This window comes from Alternaria metachromatica, assembly GCF_023757995.1.
Source record: "Alternaria metachromatica strain BMP 0045 chromosome Unknown scaffold_25, whole genome shotgun sequence".
In the NCBI taxonomy this organism is placed as follows: domain Eukaryota; kingdom Fungi; phylum Ascomycota; class Dothideomycetes; order Pleosporales; family Pleosporaceae; genus Alternaria; species Alternaria metachromatica.
The window spans coordinates 67,665-90,254 of record NW_026055516.1 but is presented as its reverse complement, the minus strand read 5'-3'; the positions used below and the strand labels follow the sequence as shown (position 1 = coordinate 90,254).

The following is a 22,590-nucleotide window of genomic DNA, read 5'->3' as shown; positions in this document are numbered from 1 at the left end:
TACGCGTGCCGCGTAACTTGGAAGCAGTGCGCGAGATGCGAAGCTTCCCAAGAAGCTATGCTATCATAAGTGAAGAAGTATATTGAGGAGACGCAGGCGATCAAGAAATACACAAGAAGAAGGCAGAAAAAGCGCGTTGTGCAAAACGCGCGCGAAGTCCTGCTGCCATGCCGCCGACGTGGCTCGTGGAAGCGCAAAAAAGCAGGCGATCGCACAGATATTTGCGCTTCATAAGTACAGAAACGGAAGGAAAGGAAGGAGGCGACTTACTTACAGCTATCGGCGACAGTATCCCGGGTGTGGTGTGCGGACGCGACAAGATTGGTGTTGTAGAAAGTGGGAGGGTCGAGGTCAGAACGGGCGGGGGAAGCTCGCACTTTAAACTCTCAAGCGAGACGGAGGACGTGTCTCATCACAACAACACATGGCAAGGTCAGCTGGGCCAATGAGCGATCCGCTAAACCAGCTCGTATCATATGGGAGCTTCCCAATCAGGCTGTTGGGCTTTGAAAGGGTCTAGTCGGATTCGCAGCCTTTTGCTGCGTGAGGTGTGTGCCTGCCTACTTCGCAACACACCGCTCTCCCTCTCTCCGGGGCTACCGTATTACCATGATGGTCTGTCACGACCGCGAGAGAAAGGTTACAGGCATGAACGCGTGTCTGAACATTTTTGTAGTAGGCTAATGAATTGTAGCACTTGTATTCATCTATCATTCGTTCGTACAGCTAAATAGCCGCCCGTGTCAGCACCCATTCTATGGGATCCCTAAGCGCCGCCCATGTCCATGGTCGGGGCATATGTTTAAACCTCAGATAACTTTTGATCCCTTGCCCAAACGCCGTGCGAGCTCTGACGCTCATGCCCAATACTCATGACAGCCTTCTAGCGAGTAGCTGAGTTGCTACCCTTTGCCATGCGCTTGCTCATGAAATCGAAGAAAGAGAATTGACTGGCTGATACACCGTACTCGTAAACGAAGCGGCTGGCGAGGTAACTTCCGAAAATGGCACGTAGATAGTTGTCGGGTACCTGTATGCTCGTTAGTCCATGCTTCAGCTGCGCAGTATTGGTTGTGACTTACCCTCTTGATAATCTTATCGAGGCCGATCTTCTCGAGTAGGATGTTTGGCAACGCCTCCTTGAGAATCGACTCCCGGAACTTAACGTCCTTCCACAGCTCAGTGTTCTGTAACTCCTCATCCAGCTTCGTGATTGCGGTACTGAGGGTGTCGCTGAGAATGCTGCGAGGCTGACCAGTCTCCTGGTGTTCCCTCCAGATGGCCTCGAACTCAAGACGCGCGTTGTTCTGGATAGTCTTCTGCACTTCCCGAACGTAGTTGTTGTAGAACTCTGGCGCCTTGCCATCTTCACCAACGCACATGTGCTTGAGGAAGCTCTCGTCGTCGAATGCCAACGACGCAAGCACTTCAAGCGAGGAAGATGTAACACCGCCCTTGTTGGCTGAAGCATCCTTGTATAGAATACAGCCGGCCTTCTCGAGACGGAGCTTAGCGTCCTGAGTGATGAACAGGTTCGCACCTTCCACAATGTACGGGATTACCGACTTGCCGTCGACAATGAGTTTGTTGGCGGTTGACAGATCGATAGACTCGGGTCGGCCACCGCATGGAACAAAGGAATCGTAATGCATGTCACTGCGAAGATGGAACGTGTTTCGGAAGGTTGTGCCGTTGTACACGAGGTCTCCGTTCGGTAGTCGCTTGTTGGTGTCGTCAACCAGAATACGGTAGCCTTCTGACGATAGCTTCGAAGCATCGAAGTGGTTGATCATCTTGCGCTCTCTGGCTAGACGTACCAGCTCCTCGTGGTTGATTCCATTGTTGTCGACCAAGACACCGGAACCGTCAACGATAGCAACGTACTTCTCGTTACTGAGCAGAATCTCGTTCGAGCCAAGATCACCATCGGGGCCACCTGTCTGCAGCTTGCGGACCTTGCTGGGGTCGAGGTTAAGCTTGCGGTAGATACCCAGGACGTACTCGCGGACAGACAGAGTTGTCATGCCGTATCGGTCGTGAGGGATACCACCCAACTTAGGGCTCTTTCCAGTGAAGAAAGATTTCCACCATGGCGCACCACGAGCACGCGCATGCTCAGTAGCCCAGTCGACGAGATCAGCAGTGTTCTCGTCGGGACCCATGAAGAGGATCTCCTCCTTGCCGTGGAGATCGACAATAGGATCCTTGATACCAGGACTGGTAGGAGGCAGGAGAAGATCGAGGATACTGTCGATGTACTTCTCAAAAGCGCCCCGGGCCTTGTCCTGGTGCTTGAAGTCAAGGAGAACAACACCCTTGGAGCCACCCTCTGGGATGTCCTTGTTCTTACGTTGCTGCGTGTTTGCGAGGTTGTAGTTCTCGTCAAACATGGAGCGCGCGTTGATGGAGTATGCCTCCTGACTCCTAGATTTGACGATACGGATGCCACCACGGGCAATGTCGCGGAAGCGAAGATGGAAACCACGGAACTCGGAGCCAATGACGAGGAACATTCCGTACAGCGGCTGGGGGTATTCTGTGGAGGGTAGGAAGTTGGGATTTAGGCGGAAGCTGATGGCGACCTTGGTGGGAGTGTAGAAGTTGGTCTTCAGCACTGACTGGTTGAAGACACGGAAAGCAGTCATCACCATCTCGTGGTGGTCGTTGACAACAGCCTTGTTAATGGTGTCGGTCAGTTCCGCATCTGTTTGGACCTTGTCGACCTGGAGGCGGAGATAACTCAGAGTTGGTAGGAAGTCATCCTCTTGACCCCGAGTCTGGACGTAGTGAGTCTTAGCAAATGGCAGATACAAGGTGTGAACCAGTTCCGGGTAGGTCATGATGATCTCGTAAATGTAGTCCGCGGTAAAGGTCTCGGCACGTAGCCGGCGCTTCAGCTTAGATAGCAACTCGGCATGTACACTGTTCTCTGGGTCCAGAATAGCCGACAGAGCAGTGTATTCGCTTCCAAGTCGGTTGAGGAAGTGGGTAATGAAGACCCAGACGCAGTGTGCGTAGATAGTCTCTTGTAGACTCAGTCTGCTCGTAGCAAAGAGCGTCTGGAATTTGTTCTGCGGAAGACAGTAGAGCAATGAAACCTCCTTGGTGATCTGGTGGATCGAGGCTTCAATCGGTGGGTGCTTGGCACCGGCAGCTCCTGGAAGCGGGCGCAAGTAGAGAGACATGACAGTGTAGCCGTTGGAGAACTGCTCGACATACTTTCGCGAGGTAGTCAGGCCGTAGTAATGGTACAGGTCGCTCAGAGCACTGAACAAACCCAAAGCACTTCCGCGCTTGAAGCCGACAACCAGACGCTTGTCTCTTGAGCCTTCGATGTCGAAGTGGTCAATGACGGGACCAGTACGCTCTACAGCGACTTGGAGAATCTGCTGGTAGATGACCTTTGTGTTTTCAGTCGCCTTCTGCAGGAAACGCTTGTCACCAATCTTCTCAATGTTGGTCTCTGTCTCGCTGGGGTTGGGGTCGACAAAGTCGCACTGGTAGACGAAGTAGCAGCGCAATTGCTGGTCGTCGCTGCCTGGTAGTGGGCTCTCCGAACGGAAGCTCTCTACACGGTATGCGAGGCCAGGCTTGGATACAGCCAGGTACTTCTTGCCCAGACGCTGCTCGTACTGAGGACCGTCAATGACGGACACACCGGGTCTGCTGGTATCGATATATACGGCGTGATCAGCGGCTTCCTTGTCGAGCCGGATCTCGAGGCGCTTGTCGTCTCTGGCGTATGCGGCGACCTTTGCGGCGTAGAGCGAATGGATGTGGCTGATGATACTGTAACGTCTGTTAGCGCAGTCCTCGCAAGAATTGCAATCATGCTTACGCTTCCACCGTCTCGGTAGCAAAGTACATGTCGTCAATGCCCAGCTCGTTGTAGAACCACTTGGTTTCTGACTCTACGAGCTCTGGAGGCATGAAGCCCTTCTCCTCAACGCCGTCCATAACGGCCTCCATCTGCTGGGCCTTGCCCTCGAAAACGGGTGCAACATATCCGGAGCCGCCCGAGCCTTCCTGTGGGATTGTTCGAGGTGTTGAACTTCCTGAGCCCGGTGCGCTCAGATGTGTGGGAAGAGGTGAGGGTCGGCGGTCTGGAGTATGGAGAAGCTGCTCGAGCTGCTTGTGCTGGGGTGCGAGGCCATTGACGGCTTCAATCGGTGTGGAAGCCATGCTGGGCGTGTGCAATTGGGGTGTGTGGTCTTCAGCGAGGTGCTGTTATAGCGATTGAGACAATGCTATTTGAATTGCGTGCTCGGTGAGACGCGTCAGGCGTGATGATAAAGCGCACGAAGTTTGGACGATCGGGCAATAGTGGGGCCCTTGATGATAGAGGGGCAAAACCCAAGCCTTGAGCTCGCAAAACACTAAAAGAAGGGCTTGTTAGTCGACGATTCAAGGCATCCGACAAATACGATGCACCGCTATTTCGGGCATCGTAACTGCCATGACGCAGGAACGCTAGCTTACCTTCTAGTACAACCAACGAGCCGCAGCCGTCGATCACCGCTTCGGATAACGATGGTACAGGCAATTGGACAGATGATCCACCGCTCTTCTGTATCCTGCCCTGGGGAATCGGGATGGCAGCTTGTGTACAGGTAGATGTGCAGTAGTCCGTATACCCGTCTAATGCATCCGATGCCAGTCAAGACGTAAGTGACAGCGACCCTGCTAGTACGACGCTGCAATCTTCGAGGTACCTGGCGGTGCAACAGTAACACCCTGGTATGCCGATATCAAGATAAGATGCGGGAGTAATAATAGTAGACAAGAATGAGGCTTGCAAAGAGGGTACGGTCGGTGCCCCAGCAGCGAAGGCGGGCCCCGTCATCTTTATAACCTTTCACGTCTTGTCTCATGGTCGTTGGAGGCTCGGCAGCGGCGTACCTGAACTCAACCGCGGAAAGCCGAGTCAAGCTTCCCCAGAATGTGCAGCCGCTAGCGCCTGCACCGCAGCACCCACCTGGGCAAACTTCACGTAATTAGAAACGGGGCCACCAAGCCGGTGCTCGCAGTGCTCCAAGAACATGACCTGCAAAAAAGCCGCATCAGAGTTTTCCTCAATCCGCCGACCGAAACCTGGCCTTGACTGCATGAGCTATTGCACCATATGCGCGCGCAATGAGGAGCGCCGTCAAGGCCGCCGCATTAGTGCCTCCTCACCTCGCATCCCCACCTACGCGTCCTGCAGATTTGAACTCACGATCCTTGGCGCCGTCTCCAAACGGTTTCCATGACTGATGGGGCCCCCTGGGACTGGCTTGTCTGCTGCACGTGCTGCCAGTCCGGGTGTTACAGGCCACGTCTTCCAGGAGTTCCGATGGCCGGTCATGAGGCGAAGGGTCATCCAGCCCGCCGGCAGCAGGTCACGATGCCCGCCGCTTCCGAGCCAGGACCATCGCACGACCAGTGAAGCCGTCATAATACACCGCTCTCCATGTCACGATGCTTCGTGTCAGCTGCAGTGCCACGGCGATTACAAAGTCTGGATTTCACGATCCTCGCCACAGTGCTATTTTCGTGCGAGCTGGCATCTAGACTGTCTAATCACATAATAGGGTTCAGAACGTTGGGTATCCTCAATCCTCCTCACCAAACTCCTTGCCGTTGATCGTCAGAAGCACTTTGTATCCGTGTCCTCCTATCCAGTTCTTCTTCTTCCCTGCCTTTTCCACCTTTTTGAGCGCTGCATGAAGCCCTTCATCGAGTTCGTCCGGCTCCTTGGTAAACTTGAAATCGATACATAGTTTCTCGTTTTCTTTCTTTGTCGTTGTCCACTGGGAAGTGATTTTCACCCTCTTCTCTCGTATCAGACCCGCGGGATAAACGCTGGCCAGAACTGCAGCAACGCGGCCAAGTAACATACACCACCATCGCAAGTCTTCTGGCACGAGCTGCAGCATTCGGCGGTAGAAGTCCTGCTCTGTTGGACTGATAGAACCGTAGCCACCGTAGCGCTCGCAAAGGAAGATGGCAAGTATCGCGCGGTCTTCGTGTGTCAAACCGTGTGCAGAAGAGAACAAACCGGTCGTTGTACTTCGGAGTGCAGCTCCAGCTTGGAGGTCCTTGACTTGCCCCATGTGTGCAAACATAGCACGCCCAAAAGCTCTCTGCATCTCGTAGTTGAACAGTTCTTGACGAGACGCTGTTGGCGGAGGGGTACTGACTTCCTGCAATATCGCCATAAACTCCCCGCTCGATGGCTTAGCGTATCTCATCGTAGTTTCGAACAACGGACTGGGCGTGAGCCACATCTCTGAGAAGTACATGCCTTCCCTCACACCGCCTTGGCAGAAATACACATCTTTGATGCTCGGCAGTGCTTTGGACAAGCAGTTCACCAGGAAAGCAACTGCTGGAACCTGACTTGCTCTACGGGCCGAGACCCGAAAGATGTCCGGTGTATCCTCTCTTTGCACCGCTGCTTGTACAGCCTGGGTGTCGTGAAACGCGTCCTTGGTCGTCCGGAACCCATTGATGATGGGTATGGGGTATGGCTGAATCGCATGCTCCGACATGAGCACAAAACCCCAGCCTCGGAAGCCGCCTCCAGACAAGTAAAGCGAGAGACCTTCGGGTGACTGTGAGCGGTCAAGCAACTGCTGTGGTACCTCTATGTATTGTACCGCAGCTTTGAGATCCGCAATGACTTGGCTTTCGAATGTCCGGAATGCATCGCTATCAGGAGAGCCTGCTTCCTCGAGCCTCTTCGCGAGGGCAGCCGCGCCGTATGGTAGGCTTGCACTTCCTTTCTCGCATGTGTCAATTTGGCCGCGCTGAGACGGAATCATCCAATTGATCTGTGTAGAGCCTCCACCAAGATCCATCATGAGTCCAATCGGGTTATGATAGGAGCTCGCTACACCGAAAGCTCCAATCCGGCCTTCCATTTCCTTCGACAAGAGTTGTACAGTCCAGCCAGTAGCATCCTTGATCCTGCTTTGGAAGTCTTCAGAGTTGCTGGCTTTCCGAGTAGCTTCAGTAGCTACAATCTGAATCTGCTTCTCGGGTACTCCAAAATCTTCACATGTATCCTTGAAACGCAATAGTGACTTGACCACTTGTTTGATAGTCGGTTCTGGTATCGGCACCACCTGGCCATTTTCGTACTGCGCATCGTAGAGCGAAATTGCTGCCCGATCCAGGTACACAGTCGGCAACAGCCTACTCGTCGCTGGCGTCAGGTCGGTGATCGAAAAGCGGATCCCGTTGCTCCCCATGTCAACCAACCCATGGAGGTGTCTTGACTCGTCTGTCGTGACCATTTTGGTAGTGCAGGTTCCCCGGATTTGCGATTGGTGCCCCAGATGTCAGCCAAGAGGCAAGCGGAAGAAACGGTGCGAACCGTAGAATTTTGATGGCGTGATTAACGCGGTTCCAGTTCGAGACTTAGTTTCTGTTACCCCCAGGAAACTCCTTAGCGGCGCTGTTGTGTCCCGCCTTATGCAAGAGTGATATTGATTACCCCCAGCTTTCTGAAGGTGGTTTCTATTACCCCCAGATTACTTGAGAGGTTGTTACAGCAGTGTCTTGTGATGTGAAGTATTTTCTGGGCTGACTTTCTGTGTTCGCGATGACGTTGCGGGGGTCCCCACTACCTGTATCGAGGAAGATTATTACGCTAGCATTCGTGACCAATCATGCGAGGGTAGGACAGAGACTTTGGCAGGAACGTTCTATGACCGCGGCCGCGACGACATTAGAAGGCGCTGTGGAGATCCAGGTCGTGGTATCGGTCTTGTCACCTAAGCGCCGAGCAGACTCAGCCGACTAAGTAGTAATGGAACACTCAGATGTATCATGGAAGAGATAGAATTGATTGCCTGTTGCGCACTGCAGAAGGGCGTGAGAGATATCAAAGGGCGCTGTGAGGGCTGAAAGACGGCAGTCGGCATCTTTAAAGTCGGAAGCGAATCATGCTTTGTATGGCCAACTCTTCCGCATCCAGTGTTCGATCAAGTCGACTTCGTGGGTGGCTGAGCAGACCGCGACGGCCGGAGCATGCGATAGCAGTCGACGAGAAACTGCCGTTCGAAGAAAAGAACATGCAAGACGTAAACACCACCCACTGCACCCATACTGATCAGCTCCCCGAGCACTCCAAGCCGTCCAAGGAAGCTGATTGCAGGCTTCGTTCGCATCAGGGTAGGTATGACAGCCGCGGGCGCCACGGCAGCAAGTGAGGGCAACGTCTCGAGTACATTGAACTCGGAGCCGTTCTTCGCGAAGAACCGCCTAACGAACCAGGTATTCCAGACGATGCGCAAACCCATGTTGACCGTGTTTGCGAGTACCACGCCGTTGCCTCCCATTTCGAGCTGGCCGATGAAGAACCACGCACTAGCCGCGAAGAGCGCAAAGAAGATGCCCATGGAAATGGACTGTGCGTATAGCTCTTTGTTGGTTGCCACTGCGGCTACAAAAGCCTCCGTGACTCCGTTGATAGCGAGAAAAGGTATGTAGTAGCAGTAGGTAGAAAGTACCTGCGAAGCAGAGGTTGCAGACCACTTTTTCCCGGCAACGATGGAGAGAAGTACTGGGGCTAGTACAGGTCCTAGTGTAACCGCGAACAATGAGATGATTCCGTAGAGTCGAAGTATGGTACTCAATACCCTAGAAGCTTGAGCAATGTTTTGCTTTTGTTCGTCCGACTTCTTTAGATCCTTCTTTTCCGTTGACGATGATGTTTCTACATTGGCGCATAGCTTGGCGAACATGTTGCGACTACTTTCTTCAATGGGTTGGAAAAGCATGCGTGCAATGAGACCTCCATAGTTTGAAGCGAGCGCATAGGCGCCTTGATCTGCGAGAGATGCCAGTGTTGTAATGAGAAGAGAGTCTCCCTGGGTGAGAACATACTTCAACGCCGACTGCAGACTAAGAGATGCAGTCAGTCGCAGCAGAGGAGCTGAGAAGTAATTCATCAATGTCGGGTTTTCCTGAGTGGATGGTACTCTTTCCGGGAACAGCGAGAAGCCATCAGTCTTTGCAACAGGCCACGTTTTGTACGAATACACAACAAGCAAAGCCAATGCATACGCCAGCTGCCCGATAGCGAATGGCAAGACCCCAATGTCCAGGCCAGCTCGACTAGCCAAGATAGCTGAGCCACATGTACCAACGCAGCGCAGCAAAGTAGCTGAACTCTCAGCCGACGCTCGAACCTTGTAAAGTAGCTTCTGCTGCACAGCAGAAAACGCCGGCTCGCTCAGCAGTTCCAAGAAGGTAGCTAGGCAATACACAACCAGGGCCTCCATGAAGTACGGAACGTTTGGCGTATCGGAACGCATCCATAGTAGCGCGAGAAGATACGCCAGAGGCGTGCCGAAAAAGACAGCGAGATACGAAAGGTTGACGACAGCCTGCGTCCCATGAGCCTGACGCTGCAGCGCCACACGCAGACTCTCGCGGGCAAAATACAACACAGAGATGGAGAACAGCTCCAGCTGCGCCGACACGCCCAATAGCTCTGGTGATAAGAACCTCAACAGAACCTGATTGACAGCAAACGTCAGCGCGCGAGAAGCCACCTGCAGGAGGATGAGAAAGGTGGCTCCCTTCGCGGAAGCGGAAAGTATTGAATTCGACATGGTAAAGGCTGGATCTGACCGGAAACGACGAAGAAGCTTTGGAAATGATGTAAAGCGCTCTTCAGGACGCCATCTTGATTGGTTGTGTGGTTGTATGCGGTGTGTTTGAACAGCTGGAGTTTTGGAGATGGGCGTTACATGTCTCTAAAGGGAATAGCGCTTGACGCGTGCTGCAAGGCACAAGCGCAGGCCACAGCGACAGCGACAGCTTGATGACATGACACACGACACAATGTGAGTCTTAATCAGCGCACAGTACAGCCGGATGGCTCGATATTACCTTCTCGTTCCGCACGCTCGCGACGATGGTGGTGGTTGACCCGCAGATATTCGCGAGGACCGAACGCCTGCTGCTGCGGCCGTTGCGCCTTGAAGATGCAGAGGACGTGTTGTTGATGCGGAAGCATCCGGAAGTTATGAAGCATACGTCTCTTCTACCTTCAGATGACCTCGAAGGCACGAAAGCATGGATTCAAGGTGTAAGCCTACTACCCTACAGAATGCATCTGGATGTATGCTAACCGTCTACAGTGTCACCAGGTTGAAGGCAACTGGAACTTTGCAATCGTCCTCCTAGCGCCACACGAAGGCCCGCACGTCATCGGCTTGATAGGAGCAGTCCGCGCCCCAGAGATTGGCTACATGTTCAACGCCGAATACTGGGGACGAGGGTACGCTACCGAAGCGTTGGAAGCGTTCATGCCCTTGTTCTTCGAGCATTACTCGGGCCGTGATATCGCGGACTATGTGTCGGAAGACTACGGACAAGGCACATATAATGGGAAGGCAAACAATGGACAGGTAGAGGGAGATGGGAGGAACAACAGGAACAGGCTGGCACCGAGGTACGACTTCGCGGAGGCACATACAGACACCGAGCTGGCAGCTAGTCAGAATGTCTTGACAAAGGTCGGCTTCAAGCTACATGAGAAGAGGGAGAACGACTTTGACAATCCTGTCCTGGGCATGAGGTCGACTTATATCTACAGGATGTATAGAGCTGCCGCTGAAGCAAAGCCTCCCAGGTAGACCCTGAAGGGCTGTATATCTAGACAAGCTGCCTACGCGCATACCACGTGTTCGTTTGTGGCATCACCAAAGCGCTTTGACCCTTGTGTGCTCCCACCCATCTCCCGTCTTATCTCGAAACCGTTCTGCAACTTCAAAAGCTGTAGTATCTGATTCTTTGATGCCCTTTCTTTTCTTGGTCCGTTCCATATCACTGTCACTGGATTCGTCGTCGCTGGACGGAGTTACGATGTTTCCCAGCATCTTTCGCAGCCGTGGATCATCTTCGATCTCGGGACCAGCATCGCTATGTTCTTCTGCTGCGATCTCGGGATCGTCAGTTTGGTGAGTGATGTGCTTGTCAGTATAGACTTGCGCGAAGTAATCTACAGCTGGTGTGGTAACCATGGGCTGTGTAGATGACATAGTGGCGGGTAGTGATGGAGAGTCATTAAGCTTGTGGCGCCAATGAGGTATCTTCCACCTCGACTGCTGGTGACGTGCATTGTCTGGCGTCTCGGGCACATCGTCGAAACAGTCCCGTGTGACGATGAGATCTCCTCTTCCGCAGGCACGCATCATGCCCTCTTCCGAGGAAGCGGGGCCCCAGTTGGAATTTGGTGTAACAGAGGTGCGTCGTACCTCAGGGATTTGGAAGGTGTAGGTAAGAACACTGCCAATCGACGGGTCCGAGGGGTGACGTTTTCCGTCATGTGGGCTTTCGACAGGTATCTCTTCTTCTATGTCTGCTTCTACTTCAATGCACAGAGCAGACTGGGTATGCCTGAGACGATGTAACGAGGGTATACGTTGAACGGGCTGGGAACTAATCTTTTGGCGTTCCGCGCGACTGTTAGGCTTGTCCTCAGATCGTGTTCGTTTCTGCTTCTTTTGTTTCGAAGTCGTGCGACTAAAGAATATCGTGTCATGTCGTCGCCGATAGTTCTTTGACACTGCTGCCTGACATATCAATTTGGAAAAGAACCCAAGTTCTGATGAGGAGCTGGAGCTTTCTCGTGATAAGGTGCTCCGTGAGTCTTCACGTGTGATTATCGCTGGCGGCCCATCTGTCCATCCGCTCGCAGTGAAGTGTGGTATATAATCACTGCTTTGTTTGCGTATCTTACGCCTCTCACTGACGTATTGCGCCAGCTTCTCTTCGGTCGAAGGCCCCGTATAAAGCCCAGGCCAAGATTCAGTCTCGGAAGGTGGGCGGGCTTGGTGACCGGCGGCTGGAGAATACCGGTGATGAGAATGTGAGCGCAGGGCTGTCACGAATTTTCTCTCTTTTCGCTGCTGGAACAATGGCATATGATTTGCGCTCGAAGGGGGTGAGAGGGTATAGCACGCTGCTAGCAACTGCAAAGCGATGAGTTGGAGAACCGTCTCGCAGGCGACGATGTTACTTGGAGAGACATCTGTCATAGTTTTGTCGTCATGAAGTTGTTCGAGTAGTTGGTTTGCAGTTGGAAGTGTCTGTATCTGTCAGTTCGAAGAGCAGCGCGCTTGGCTGAGAGCTGCTAACGCGACGAGGCTGCCGCGCTCGAGGCGCCCAGAACTCATCACATTCTTGCGACTGCATCCAGTCTCCAATCTCTCTCGTGATTCTTGCTTCTGATTTCGCAGACGGAAAGTTGTCGTCTGGTGTATCTTGCGCATAGTCGTCATTGAGCCGGGTGACATAGCCACCGTCTTTGCCAAATAGCCAGTGGAAGGATGTGTCGGCAGCATCTATGGACTGCTCTGGAATGATGCCGACACTCAGACTGTCTCGCATTCGCTGCATCGGGATGGGTAAGGGGAGAGTTTACGTAGGTAGTAGGATGATAGATCAGGTATGAGATAATAGAATGCGGAGGAGACGTGACCGTAGAGCTAGTCCATTGGAAGCACGTCTGAAGAGGTAGCCATGCGCGGTCTAGAACAAAGGCGCTTCGAGCTTACGTTTTAGCGGCAGGTACACTGATGGACGACGTGGCAAGTGCACCTAAGTAGGTCTTACGCGGTGACAGCACTCTTGCGGATACTGCAGCATACCGCTTTATCCTACTACGCTTAGAATTGATCGAGCCATCTTCTGTCGTCGGCATACGCTTTGAGACAGCTCTCCTCACTCGCAAGGGTGCTTCGCGACTTGCTTGAATGACGTAGCACGTGGTGGTCCTACCTCCTTCGGCTATCCACTGCTTTCGCATACATCTCACGTACCGCCCATGACCGAGTCGCCATGTTTTTGCGAGGTACCAGTTCCTGCATCGGCGATCCCAGTTGTCGCCTTTTCTGCCACTAGACGCGAGCCCTCTGGTGTCTTCGAGATTGCCAAGCGCGACTTCTCTCCTCTCTTTGCTTTGGCCTCATTCAACCTGGCAAGGAAGCTCGACGAAACGGATGAGGCCTCTTCGTTGCTGGGAGGCTGAGCGTTTGACGTGTTGTCTACGCTTGTTGTAGCACCCTGTTTGCCGTCTGCAGCAGGCGCGACCTCTGCTGTCTGCTGCGTATTACTAGCGTCGTCGAAGAGGTCGTCGCGCGGTCGCAAACGTCCAACCTTTGCTACCAGCTTTGCGGAGCCTAGAGCTAACAAGTCGACCGATGGCAGAGATCGCAGCGTGTCTGATTGAGTTGATGAGTTCGCGTTCGGCTTCACGAAGAACATGTCGGTTCCGACGGTCGAGGTCCAATGGCAACTCAGCAACTGGCCGTTGTACATGACCAGTGGGTTTGGGGTGTGAAGCCCAACGATTTGGACTTCGCCCATGGTTGCCGTCTCTTGTCCATCGTTGCCGTCGGGAGCGAACTCGGCTGGTTGAGCTCGAGCGGCATTCAGTGCGCGCAATCGGCTCTTGAGCAGAGTCGGATGGCCTGGTCTACCCTGCGAGACCATGGGTATCTGCGCTGCAGGGACATTAGACAAATCGAGCGGGATGTAGAAATCTTCCGTCTCGTTCTCGTCGTATTCGTACTCCCACTCGTCCTCCTCAGGCGCGGCCATGATTAGCGGCGTTGTTGTGCGTTGGCGCGGGGTGAAGGATTGTAAAGCTAGCAGTGGTGGGGCCGGGTGAGAGAAGGGTGCAAATTGGTCGCCAACTAGAGGGGTTCGACTTGCACGGAAGCATCAGAGCTGACAAATGTTGCTGGAATATTAACGTTATCGTTGCCCATTTTTCCATCGAAAAACCAAGCACGACTTCGTTTGAAGTATTCTCCCCGTAGCTCAGTTGGTTTAGAGCGTCTGACTGTAATATCTGCTGTTATCAGAAGGTCCCTTGTTCGACTCATGGTGGGGAGATCGTTCTTTTTTTGCGTTCCGTCGCGAACGTGGCGGTGTCCACTTCTTTTGCCTGTGTGATGATCACGAGCAGATAGGTGATTCCGCTATGTTCGGGAGTCGTGTTTTTGCGCATTGCAGCAGGCTCGGAAACAACAGACACAGTCCTCTACGCCAGCCTCATCTGGGACTGAACCTAAGATCCACCATGCAGTAGCAGGGACATGCAACAAGCCACAACTAAGACTAACTTCCCCATGGTGTGGGTGTGCGATTGCTGCAGGCCGTGCCTGGGAGCCAAGTTGCGAGCCGCATGGCTGCCGAGGTCCCCGCGGCGTCTGGAACCAGGGATGACGACGTGTGCCCAGCCGGCAGCTGTGCAACATGCATCAAACACCAAACGTACGCGCCACCCCAATGCCAACTACTGTCGCGCTGCCTGCTCCATTGTCGCACTGAGTGTTTGCTCACATTGACAATCCGACATCTCTCAAGCCGGGTTCTAGCACAGAATCGGCTGGCCACGGCCGTCTACTCGCATCAGTAAGTGTGCTTCCGCCCATGTCCGGCCAGATTAGAGCATTCCAAGTCATCATGACCTTTCCGCTACCTCCGCGCCCTCCCCGCTTTTCACTACACCATTAGCCCATTTCAAGCCTCTTTGGACTGTGCGATGGCCGCTCTACTGTCGATCAAGCCAGTCGCGCCCTGCACTTGCCATGTCCGGCATCACATAGCTCTGTCGACTATCGGATGTTAAGCCACGCCTGCCGTTTTGTCAGCCATCCGGCAGTATCGGCTTCAGATCTTTCCTACCTCGAGCCAAACGTCTCCTACTTTGCCTGTTCGAGCCTGTGAACAGAAGCTAACCAGTCAGTGCCCATCGTTCCATACCTCCAGCATGGCGGAGGGCAGGTCCCACTGCAGGCGGTCCTTCCGTCATCGCTTCCGTCTTCATCCATACCTTCAATAGATGTACCTGAGTACACCCCGATAGCAACATACTCTTCCGATCCTCCGACCGAAGCCCCAGACGCTGCGCAGGACGCTCCTCATTCCCACTTCCTACCTACCATCGATATTCCTACGCAGCATTCTTCCCAAACGAAACCATCTGAAGACGCTTCCACATCTCTCGCTGGTACCGACGACTCGTTGACCGAGGACGACACTCAGATGAAGGGCTGGAAACCCGCCATCGCTGCTGCGGGTACCTTCTTTGGCTTGTTCTCGTTCTCGCAACTATACCAAAACGTTCTTTTCGAAAGCCTGACCCCCGAGAGCGAACGCGCAGACGAAGCGGCCTGGGTCGCGTCGTCACAGTCATGGGTAGATCGGAAGGCTTGCAATTGGTTCGGCATGTGTGGCCTGGCGCATCTTAACAAGGCGCAATGGACCACACAGACTGTGAAAGCTCAGAGCCAGAGGACAACAGATGATGGAAAGGAGGCCAACGTCAACTTGACCGACTTCTGGAATGATGCGCGAAACATTCCCGCTGATTACAAACCGTCAGAGCAACTCGAAATACCGCAATACGTAATAGACCACGCGCCGCTCATCCACCTCTTCTCAGGAGAAGAGTACTGGCCGGGCGACATGGCAGAACATTTGATTCACACAACACCACATCTGAACTATACGCCTCTGCAAGCATCCAGCGACCACCCGAACATTAGTGATCTTGGTGACCTTAACAAGTGGGGACGGTTTGTGTACCTCCAGAGCGATGACAACGTCGAGGACCGCCCGTCCTGGCTGGGTGCGGATTACAACATACCCAACGCGCCGAATGATGGAAATGACGACGATGACGACAAAGAGTATCACAAAGTGCCTGGACATCTCACGGAGGACAAGAATGGCGAAAAGTCAAGCTGGTGGCATGTCGGTCCTGGCGATACTAGGGATCGAGGTGGCATCCGGCCAGATCCTACGGCTCCTGGTCTACCAGTCCCTTCGGAATTGCCCGAAGGCGAAGAGCTCGTTGATGACGATGATAAACACTGGCGATCAGAGCTGCGTTATGCTCGACGCAGCTTCACTGGCAGGAAAGTCGTCGGCGGTCGAAGTGATGCGCCCGTGCCGTTGGTTGTTGTGGACAAGGGCGATGGTGTGGTGGACGCTTTCTGGTTTTTCTTCTACAGCTACAATCTTGGTAACGCTGTCTTCAACATTCGTTTCGGCAACCACGTTGGCGACTGGGAACATACCGTGGTCAGGTTCCAGCATGGCGAGCCCAAAGCGGTGTTCTTTAGTGAACATAGCTTTGGAGAAGCGTATACATGGGACGCTGTAGAGAAGAGTGGACAGAGGGTGAGTTCGACTTCTGAGCATTATGAGCGACACTAACATGTCTAGCCCATTGGTTTCTCTGCAACCGGTACCCACGCCATGTACGCTACGGAAGGTGTGCATCCGTACGTCTTGCCTGGTGGCATCCTCCACGACGTCACAGATCGGGGCCCTCTCTGGGACCCTGTCATGAACATGTATTCATACAAGTACGACTACCGATCCGACCGTCTTGTTGCATCGAACCTCAACCCGCGCGCGCCTACCTCATGGTTCTACTTTGGCGGCCACTGGGGCGATAAGTTCTACCCACTCAGCGACCCCCGACAATACCGCTTCTTGGGCCAGTACCATTACGTCAATGGACCACTTGGCCCCCGCTTCAAGAATCTAGGGCGGCAGGAAATTTGCCAAGGCAACGGCGAGTGTGTGCTTAAGGGACGTCCCGGAGAGAAATCTAGGATCACAAAGAGGTGGGTGAACATTGGCGAGGGCGAGGAGATGGATGAGGAAGACGCAAAACGCGTCTTCGGCACAGAGTATGATTCGGCATCTTGAAGATGCGATGACGAGGATATGACATTATTGATAGCGACCTTTTGTTGACACTCATTGTATAGCTGCACGGCGTTTGTGGCATCTGTACTATACCTGAATAGCGTCGTTCGATACCTACGTAACACATACGTGCTTGTTCATTTTACAGAATTTTTCTCTCGTGTTGGCGGTGGAACTGGGTGACTCAATAGGCAAGTCGTCTCGCGACAGAATCTGCAGAGACGTGTTCCTTGTCATGCTTGGAGTACATTCACTTGTACTGCTGCGTTGGGTAAGTCTAGCGGGCGAAAGCGGGCGACAATCGCCGAATCGGGGCGATGATCGGAGAGGACAACATTCGGGGCATGACTGACGTGACGCGAAATGTTCGCAGCATTTTCGGGCGATGGAATGTATGCGGTGCTTCATAATGGAGGAAGTCTGGCTCGGGCCTTGACGAAGGTTTTTCGGGATCATGTCATGTTCGTGATGAGAATAGCTTGCGACTGCACCTTGCCCGGTGCCGCACGCAGATCTGACAGTCTTCTAGCGTAAGGGGTGGAGGTTGCGAATCCATGAGCGAATATGGCATGCACGATTGCGTGACTGAGCGACGGCTAGAAAACGTCGCTGGCCCTTCCTCGGTTTCGCAGAGTCAGAGGGCAGGAAACATGGCGCGAATCAGTAATCGTTGGCTCATCACATCATCATCAGAGGGTGCGGCGTGTGTAGTTGGCATTTGTGGGACGCCGCGGGGGTGCTCTAGCTGCTAAAGCGGGCCTCGCTGGTTATCTCTTATCAGGGAAGTTCACCTCAGGTCACTGAGCGCGCATCTCTATTCTTGTAACCCTCGCCGCATGCTTGACGCAGGTCAGCCTCCCTTACACGTCTCTGTCGCCTTGCAAGGACGCTGCCTCTCCTATATCGCCTGTCTCCCGCGTGTTTCATTTATCTCTGGTAGACTCGTCACATCTTGTTTTACCGCACTTGCGCCTGATCACCCGCCGTCTGCAGTAGTAGCGTGTCCCTAGCGCACGACATACTGGGCATCATACACTCGTCCCCTCCCACCGCTAGAAGTAGTGGTTAACGTCGCAACGAGGCATGAGGCCAACACGACGATAAGGAACACACCGCCCCCAACGCGACGCGTTGATACTATTCCATAACCTCACAATTTATCCTATCTGCCCGACGTCCACGTGCCTTGCCCGAGCACTTGACTCCTCCATCGCCACTACCGTATACGTCGCGGCCCTCCTCAGATTACTACACCATGGCTTTCATACAGCAGCACAGACCGCAGCCCGGAAGGCAGCTATCCTACCAAGCACCAGAACCCGCGACCGAACCCGCAACGACCTCATTACAAGTCAACAGACCTCTTGATCAATCGGAGGAATGGGTCCTCTTCTCGCCGACCGCGCCTTCTGCTACCACCCGCACACACACCACCTCGACCGACCGAACCCCACGGACAGCTGGTCTGTCACGCTTCAGCGAGTTTGGCTCGCTCGAGACTGCTGCGCGGTCCGAACAAGACGATGGAGTTGGCTCATTTCTTGGGACGGAAGAGGAGCTGGATAGCCTAGATGATGGCCTACACGCGTTCCATGAGCCATCGGAATATGGTGCGCCGGTAGGCAGGCTGCAAGAGAGCGGTGATACTGTGCTACCGACCCATGACGGATTGGGCGAATTCAAGCCGAATGCGACTATGCAGGAACACATGTGGCAATTCGAGCGACAAAAGCGACGGGCACCCAGGCGACGATCCAGTGTGCAGCGGCACCTTTCAGTCCTCGACGACCACGAGGATACGAATACGGAACAAGAGAAGCGGCAGCGCATTGAAAGGTGGAGGCTCGAACAAAGTAAAGCGTTACTGGAAGAGATTGAAAAAGAGACAAGACGGAGGCGGCGAATGAGCATGGTCAGTACGGGAGCGAGTCGGGTTGATGCGCAAAAGGAAGTGGGCACAAAACCGCCTACTGCGCAGTCTGTATCGGACGTACAGAGCGAATCTTCTGAGGAAGGCACGGAGAATCTATCATTGTGGCAACGGATAACGCGACGGGTGATCAGGGATCTGATCGGCCTGGACGAAGACACACTCTCAGTCATTTTCGGAGAGTCTTTACCCGATGAGGCCGCCACGCCTACGCCTGGAACGCCTGCCGAGTTCTCAGCAGACAAAGCTCTGCAAGAAGCAGGTATCGACGCGTCCCGGTATTCAGATGATACCTGGCAGACGAAGCTGCTTGAGAGGGTAGCCCAGGAGTTGGGAACATTGGTCAACCAGCTTTCTGAGCACCCTGGAGCTTTCTCTACATACCAACGAACACAATCAGTGCCAGACTACGCAGGTCTTACACCCGTACTATCGAATACGACAGTCGCATCCGAACCCCTATCCTATAAAACCGCAAGTTCACAACCTACCACCACATCTCCCGCCTCGGCCCAGTTCGCACCCACCTTTCCCGCCCAAACTTCACACACCTGTAGCGAAGCATCATTATGGGGTATCGAAGAAGAACCTTCCGAGACCGAAGCCGCAACCTCATCCCACATCCCTCCTGCCCCCACCACGAACATCGCCGACGAGTTAGCGCGAGAGCGCGAGTACTGGGAACGCGATATTGACGTCAAAATGATCTTCAACTTTCTCATGAAACGCTTCTCCTCACGACGCCCCAGCATTCCCTCGTCTTCGCAGACCATCCCCCCACCACAACCGCTCCGCACCGCCAGCGCTCCTTCCACAACCACAAACGACAACCTCAGCTCCGCCCGCCGAGCAGCCATCATCCGCCAACACCACCCTTTGGTAAACCGGACGACGACCGATAGCAGACTCCCCACGTCGTCCGCGTCTCACTCGAGGGAGTCACGGCGCTTTGCTACATACTACGCGCCCCCGACCGGTGGCAGCAAGACTAAACTCAGGAGTAGCTCTAGTTGCGCCAGTCAGAGTACCAAGAAGAGCAAGAGAAGCGGTGGGTCATCGAGAAACTACTGGGATCTTGGTGGTAGTGTGGGTAGTGGGAGTGTCGTTGGTGGCTGAGGTCAGATGGAAGATGAGATGAGATGAGATGAAATGAGACGGGACATGGATGGATGATTACGATTATTACCCTTTTGGCATTAGAATACCTTTACGAGCATGGCAGTCGCAAGAGCATAGAATATTGGAGTCGGATTGGATAGCCCTTTTTTACATGGCTAGTGTCGCTGCTGGATAGAGCGGCGATGGAACGGTTTCCACACTCTCACCTTGGCTATAAATCAGAATACCACTACTTAGATATTTTTCAACTTATTTGTATAAATACATTCTTACTCATTGTCATTGTCCTTGGGAGTAGACTCAAACGAGTGGTCATCGAAGGCCTCATGTTGATGTAGGTTTCAAGGGCCTCTACCATCATAGACGATGTGGTTGCTGGAATCTATTGTAGCAAGCAACATGGTCAGACTTACTTCGAATGACGAGTGTCAACCACCATGTCGTACACAACTTCACCTCACGGCAACACAAAGACACGAGTTCGTCGGTATAGCACCATGCTACCCGCGCCGAAATCAAAGACTCCAGCGCGGACTCGCTGGCACTTGATTGATTCTCCCTACATCCCATCCTCCCCAACCACTACCAACTTCGCGAACTAGCGCGCGAAACGACCTCACGTACGTGTTGACAACGTACTGCGGTCCAACAATTGTTGAAGCTCTGTATATCTACAGCCTGCCCTAGGCCGATCTAAATGAAAAGGAAATCCGCATAGGAAACTTTTGGAAAGTACAAACGGGCTGGTATCATGTGGGTATAGTTGTAATGCCCCGTGGACGCCGTTGAAACACTTGTTGAAAAGGCTCATTTACCCGCCTCCCAAAGATATGCAAATCTTTCTCACTCACTGACTGCGCGACGGACTCATTTGTCGTCGCGTTTATTAACTTTGAAAACGGTTGGGCTGAAGTTGATTCAAGCCCACCTTTATGTCTTAATCAAGGCGTTAGAATTAGAACTTGAGCTCCTTGGGCTTCTCCCATGTGAAGTCCTGGTTGGTGAAGTGACCGTTCTTGGCGGTCTGGAAGTAGATGGGGTTGATGAGGTTGAGCTCCTTGACGATGACACCGGGGCGGAGGTCGAAGTTGTTCTTGACAATCTCGACGAGCTCGTCAGAGGAGCGCTCCGAGGTACCGTAGGTCTCGACGAAGAGAGAGAGGGGCTCGGCGACACCGATGGCGTAGGACAGCTGCACGAGTGCGCGGCGAGCGAGCTTAGCCTGGACGAGGGACTTGGCGATCCAGCGCGCAAGGTAGGCGGCGGAACGGTCGACCTTGGAGTAGTCCTTTCCGGAGAAAGCACCACCTCCGTGGGCACCCCAGCCACCGTAGGTGTCGACGATGATCTTACGTCCGGTAAGACCGGCGTCACCCTGGGGACCGCCGATGATGAAGAGACCGGATGGTTGGATCTGGGTATGTTAGTATGCTGGACGGACGTATGGAGGTTTGTGGACATACGTGGTAGACGGTCTTGTCATCGAGCATCTTCTCGGGGATGACCTTCTTGATGATCTTCTCCTTGATCTCCTCACGGAGCTTCTCAGTGGTAATGTCCTCGCTGTGCTGGGCAGACACGACGACGGTGTCAACGCGGAGAGGAACGACGGCACCGCCATCGTGGGCGTACTCAACGGTGACCTGAGTCTTGGTGTCGGGTCGGAGCCATGGCAGAGAGCCGTCCTTGCGGGCAGCGGTCATAGCCGAGTTCAGCTTGTGGGAGAGGAGGACGGTAAGAGGAAGGAGCTCGGGGGTCTCGTCGGTGGCATATCCGAACATGATACCCTGGTCTCCAGCACCGAGCTTCTCGAGAGCCTCCTCGTAGTGGAGACCTTGAGCAATGTCGGGCGACTGCTGCTCGATAGCAACGAGGACGTTGCATGTCTTGTAGTCGAAGCCCTTGTCGGAGCTGTCGTAGCCAATGTCCTTGATGGCACCGCGGATGATCTTCTGGTAGTCGAGGTGGGCCTTGGTGGTGATTTCACCGAAGACCATGATCATACCGGTCTTAGCGGCGGTCTCGCAAGCGACCTTGGAGAGGGGGTCCTCCTTGAGGCAGGCATCGAGGATGGCATCGGAGACTTGGTCGCTAGCATACAGTCAGATATGTCCCGAAGAAGCTGTAGAAACTCCCGGTTTCAGCGGGTGGGGTATGCCGTCTATCGCGCCGAGCGTTACGTGTCTTGTCGCGCACCGAACAACGGCGCTGAGAGCAATTGAAGCACTGGAAGGAGCGTACGTACCAGATCTTGTCAGGATGGCCCTCACCGACTACAAAATTGAAGATACGAAGTCAGTAAACGTCGCATATGCATTTCCTGCAACCGTAACGTACCAGATTCCTACACGGCATTAGCATACTATTGCACAATAAGGATATGGAGACTCGCAGATGTAAATAGGAATGTGGAGTTTCCCTTGCCGTTGGTGACAGTCATTTTGGCGGTTGAGAGCGACAGGAATCGTGGGATGATAGTTTGAAGACTTTCGACTTATGTATGGGAGGATGAGATAGTGAGGAGCAGTGGAGCGAAGGTGAGGGGTGATTTATCTGCAGCAGAGAAGTACCGAACAACGCGGGCGCAGAAAAAACGGACACCTACGGCCCTAGCTTTCGCGTCGTTAGCACGCCATGCGCTCTATCTGTCAAGGGTCAATGGCCCGTTGTCTGTCCAATGAGACGCGCTCCCCACATCTCCCTCACCGCGTCTATGACGCTAGGGTCCATGGCAGAAAAGGTTCCCGCCCGCAAGCACCGACGCTGTTTGTGTTAAGCCGAAGTGACGCGCCAGATCAACTGAGAGCTCAACT

The 22,590-nt window shown here is 53.6% G+C and overlaps 8 protein-coding genes and 1 non-coding gene across 9 annotated transcripts; 4 read left to right on the top strand and 5 right to left on the bottom strand.

Annotated features, from left to right (window-relative positions):
• Nucleotides 1–883: 883 nt before the first annotated feature.
• On the bottom strand, nucleotides 884–4,182 carry GDH1 (glutamate dehydrogenase (NADP(+)) gdh1; the record flags this gene model as incomplete). The annotated part of the gene is made up of 3 exons (XM_049335408.1): nucleotides 884–1,030; nucleotides 1,083–3,789; nucleotides 3,839–4,182. 3 exons carry the CDS (start codon nucleotides 4,180–4,182, stop codon nucleotides 884–886), a joined length of 3,198 nt encoding a protein of 1,065 aa, XP_049185415.1.
• Nucleotides 4,183–5,591: 1,409 nt separating this feature from the next.
• J4E83_008511 (uncharacterized protein) lies at nucleotides 5,592–7,277 on the bottom strand (the record flags this gene model as incomplete). Its single annotated transcript, XM_049335407.1, has 1 exon — nucleotides 5,592–7,277. One exon carries the CDS (start codon nucleotides 7,275–7,277, stop codon nucleotides 5,592–5,594), a length of 1,686 nt encoding a protein of 561 aa, XP_049185414.1.
• A 690-nt stretch (nucleotides 7,278–7,967) lies between these two features.
• Nucleotides 7,968–8,936, bottom strand: J4E83_008510 (uncharacterized protein; the record flags this gene model as incomplete). Its single annotated transcript, XM_049335406.1, has 1 exon — nucleotides 7,968–8,936. One exon carries the CDS (start codon nucleotides 8,934–8,936, stop codon nucleotides 7,968–7,970), a length of 969 nt encoding a protein of 322 aa, XP_049185413.1.
• Nucleotides 8,937–9,907: 971 nt separating this feature from the next.
• J4E83_008509 (uncharacterized protein) lies at nucleotides 9,908–10,631 on the top strand (the record flags this gene model as incomplete). The annotated part of the gene is made up of 2 exons (XM_049335405.1): nucleotides 9,908–10,081; nucleotides 10,134–10,631. 2 exons carry the CDS (start codon nucleotides 9,908–9,910, stop codon nucleotides 10,629–10,631), a joined length of 672 nt encoding a protein of 223 aa, XP_049185412.1.
• Nucleotides 10,632–12,810: 2,179 nt separating this feature from the next.
• Nucleotides 12,811–13,599, bottom strand: J4E83_008508 (uncharacterized protein; the record flags this gene model as incomplete). The annotated part of the gene is made up of 1 exon (XM_049335404.1): nucleotides 12,811–13,599. The coding sequence occupies one exon, from the start codon at nucleotides 13,597–13,599 to the stop codon at nucleotides 12,811–12,813; it is 789 nt and encodes a 262-aa protein (XP_049185411.1).
• A 211-nt stretch (nucleotides 13,600–13,810) lies between these two features.
• On the top strand, nucleotides 13,811–13,896 carry J4E83_008507. Its single transcript has one exon. It is a non-coding gene; the product is annotated as a tRNA-Tyr (tRNA).
• A 292-nt stretch (nucleotides 13,897–14,188) lies between these two features.
• J4E83_008506 (uncharacterized protein) lies at nucleotides 14,189–16,728 on the top strand (the record flags this gene model as incomplete). The annotated part of the gene is made up of 4 exons (XM_049335403.1): nucleotides 14,189–14,277; nucleotides 14,387–14,418; nucleotides 14,753–16,191; nucleotides 16,237–16,728. 4 exons carry the CDS (start codon nucleotides 14,189–14,191, stop codon nucleotides 16,726–16,728), a joined length of 2,052 nt encoding a protein of 683 aa, XP_049185410.1.
• A 1,255-nt stretch (nucleotides 16,729–17,983) lies between these two features.
• On the top strand, nucleotides 17,984–19,774 carry J4E83_008505 (uncharacterized protein; the record flags this gene model as incomplete). Its single annotated transcript, XM_049335402.1, has 1 exon — nucleotides 17,984–19,774. The coding sequence occupies one exon, from the start codon at nucleotides 17,984–17,986 to the stop codon at nucleotides 19,772–19,774; it is 1,791 nt and encodes a 596-aa protein (XP_049185409.1).
• Nucleotides 19,775–20,732: 958 nt separating this feature from the next.
• Nucleotides 20,733–22,217, bottom strand: J4E83_008504 (uncharacterized protein; the record flags this gene model as incomplete). The annotated part of the gene is made up of 3 exons (XM_049335401.1): nucleotides 20,733–21,191; nucleotides 21,241–21,868; nucleotides 22,141–22,217. The coding sequence occupies 3 exons, from the start codon at nucleotides 22,215–22,217 to the stop codon at nucleotides 20,733–20,735; spliced, it is 1,164 nt and encodes a 387-aa protein (XP_049185408.1).
• Nucleotides 22,218–22,590: the final 373 nt, after the last annotated feature.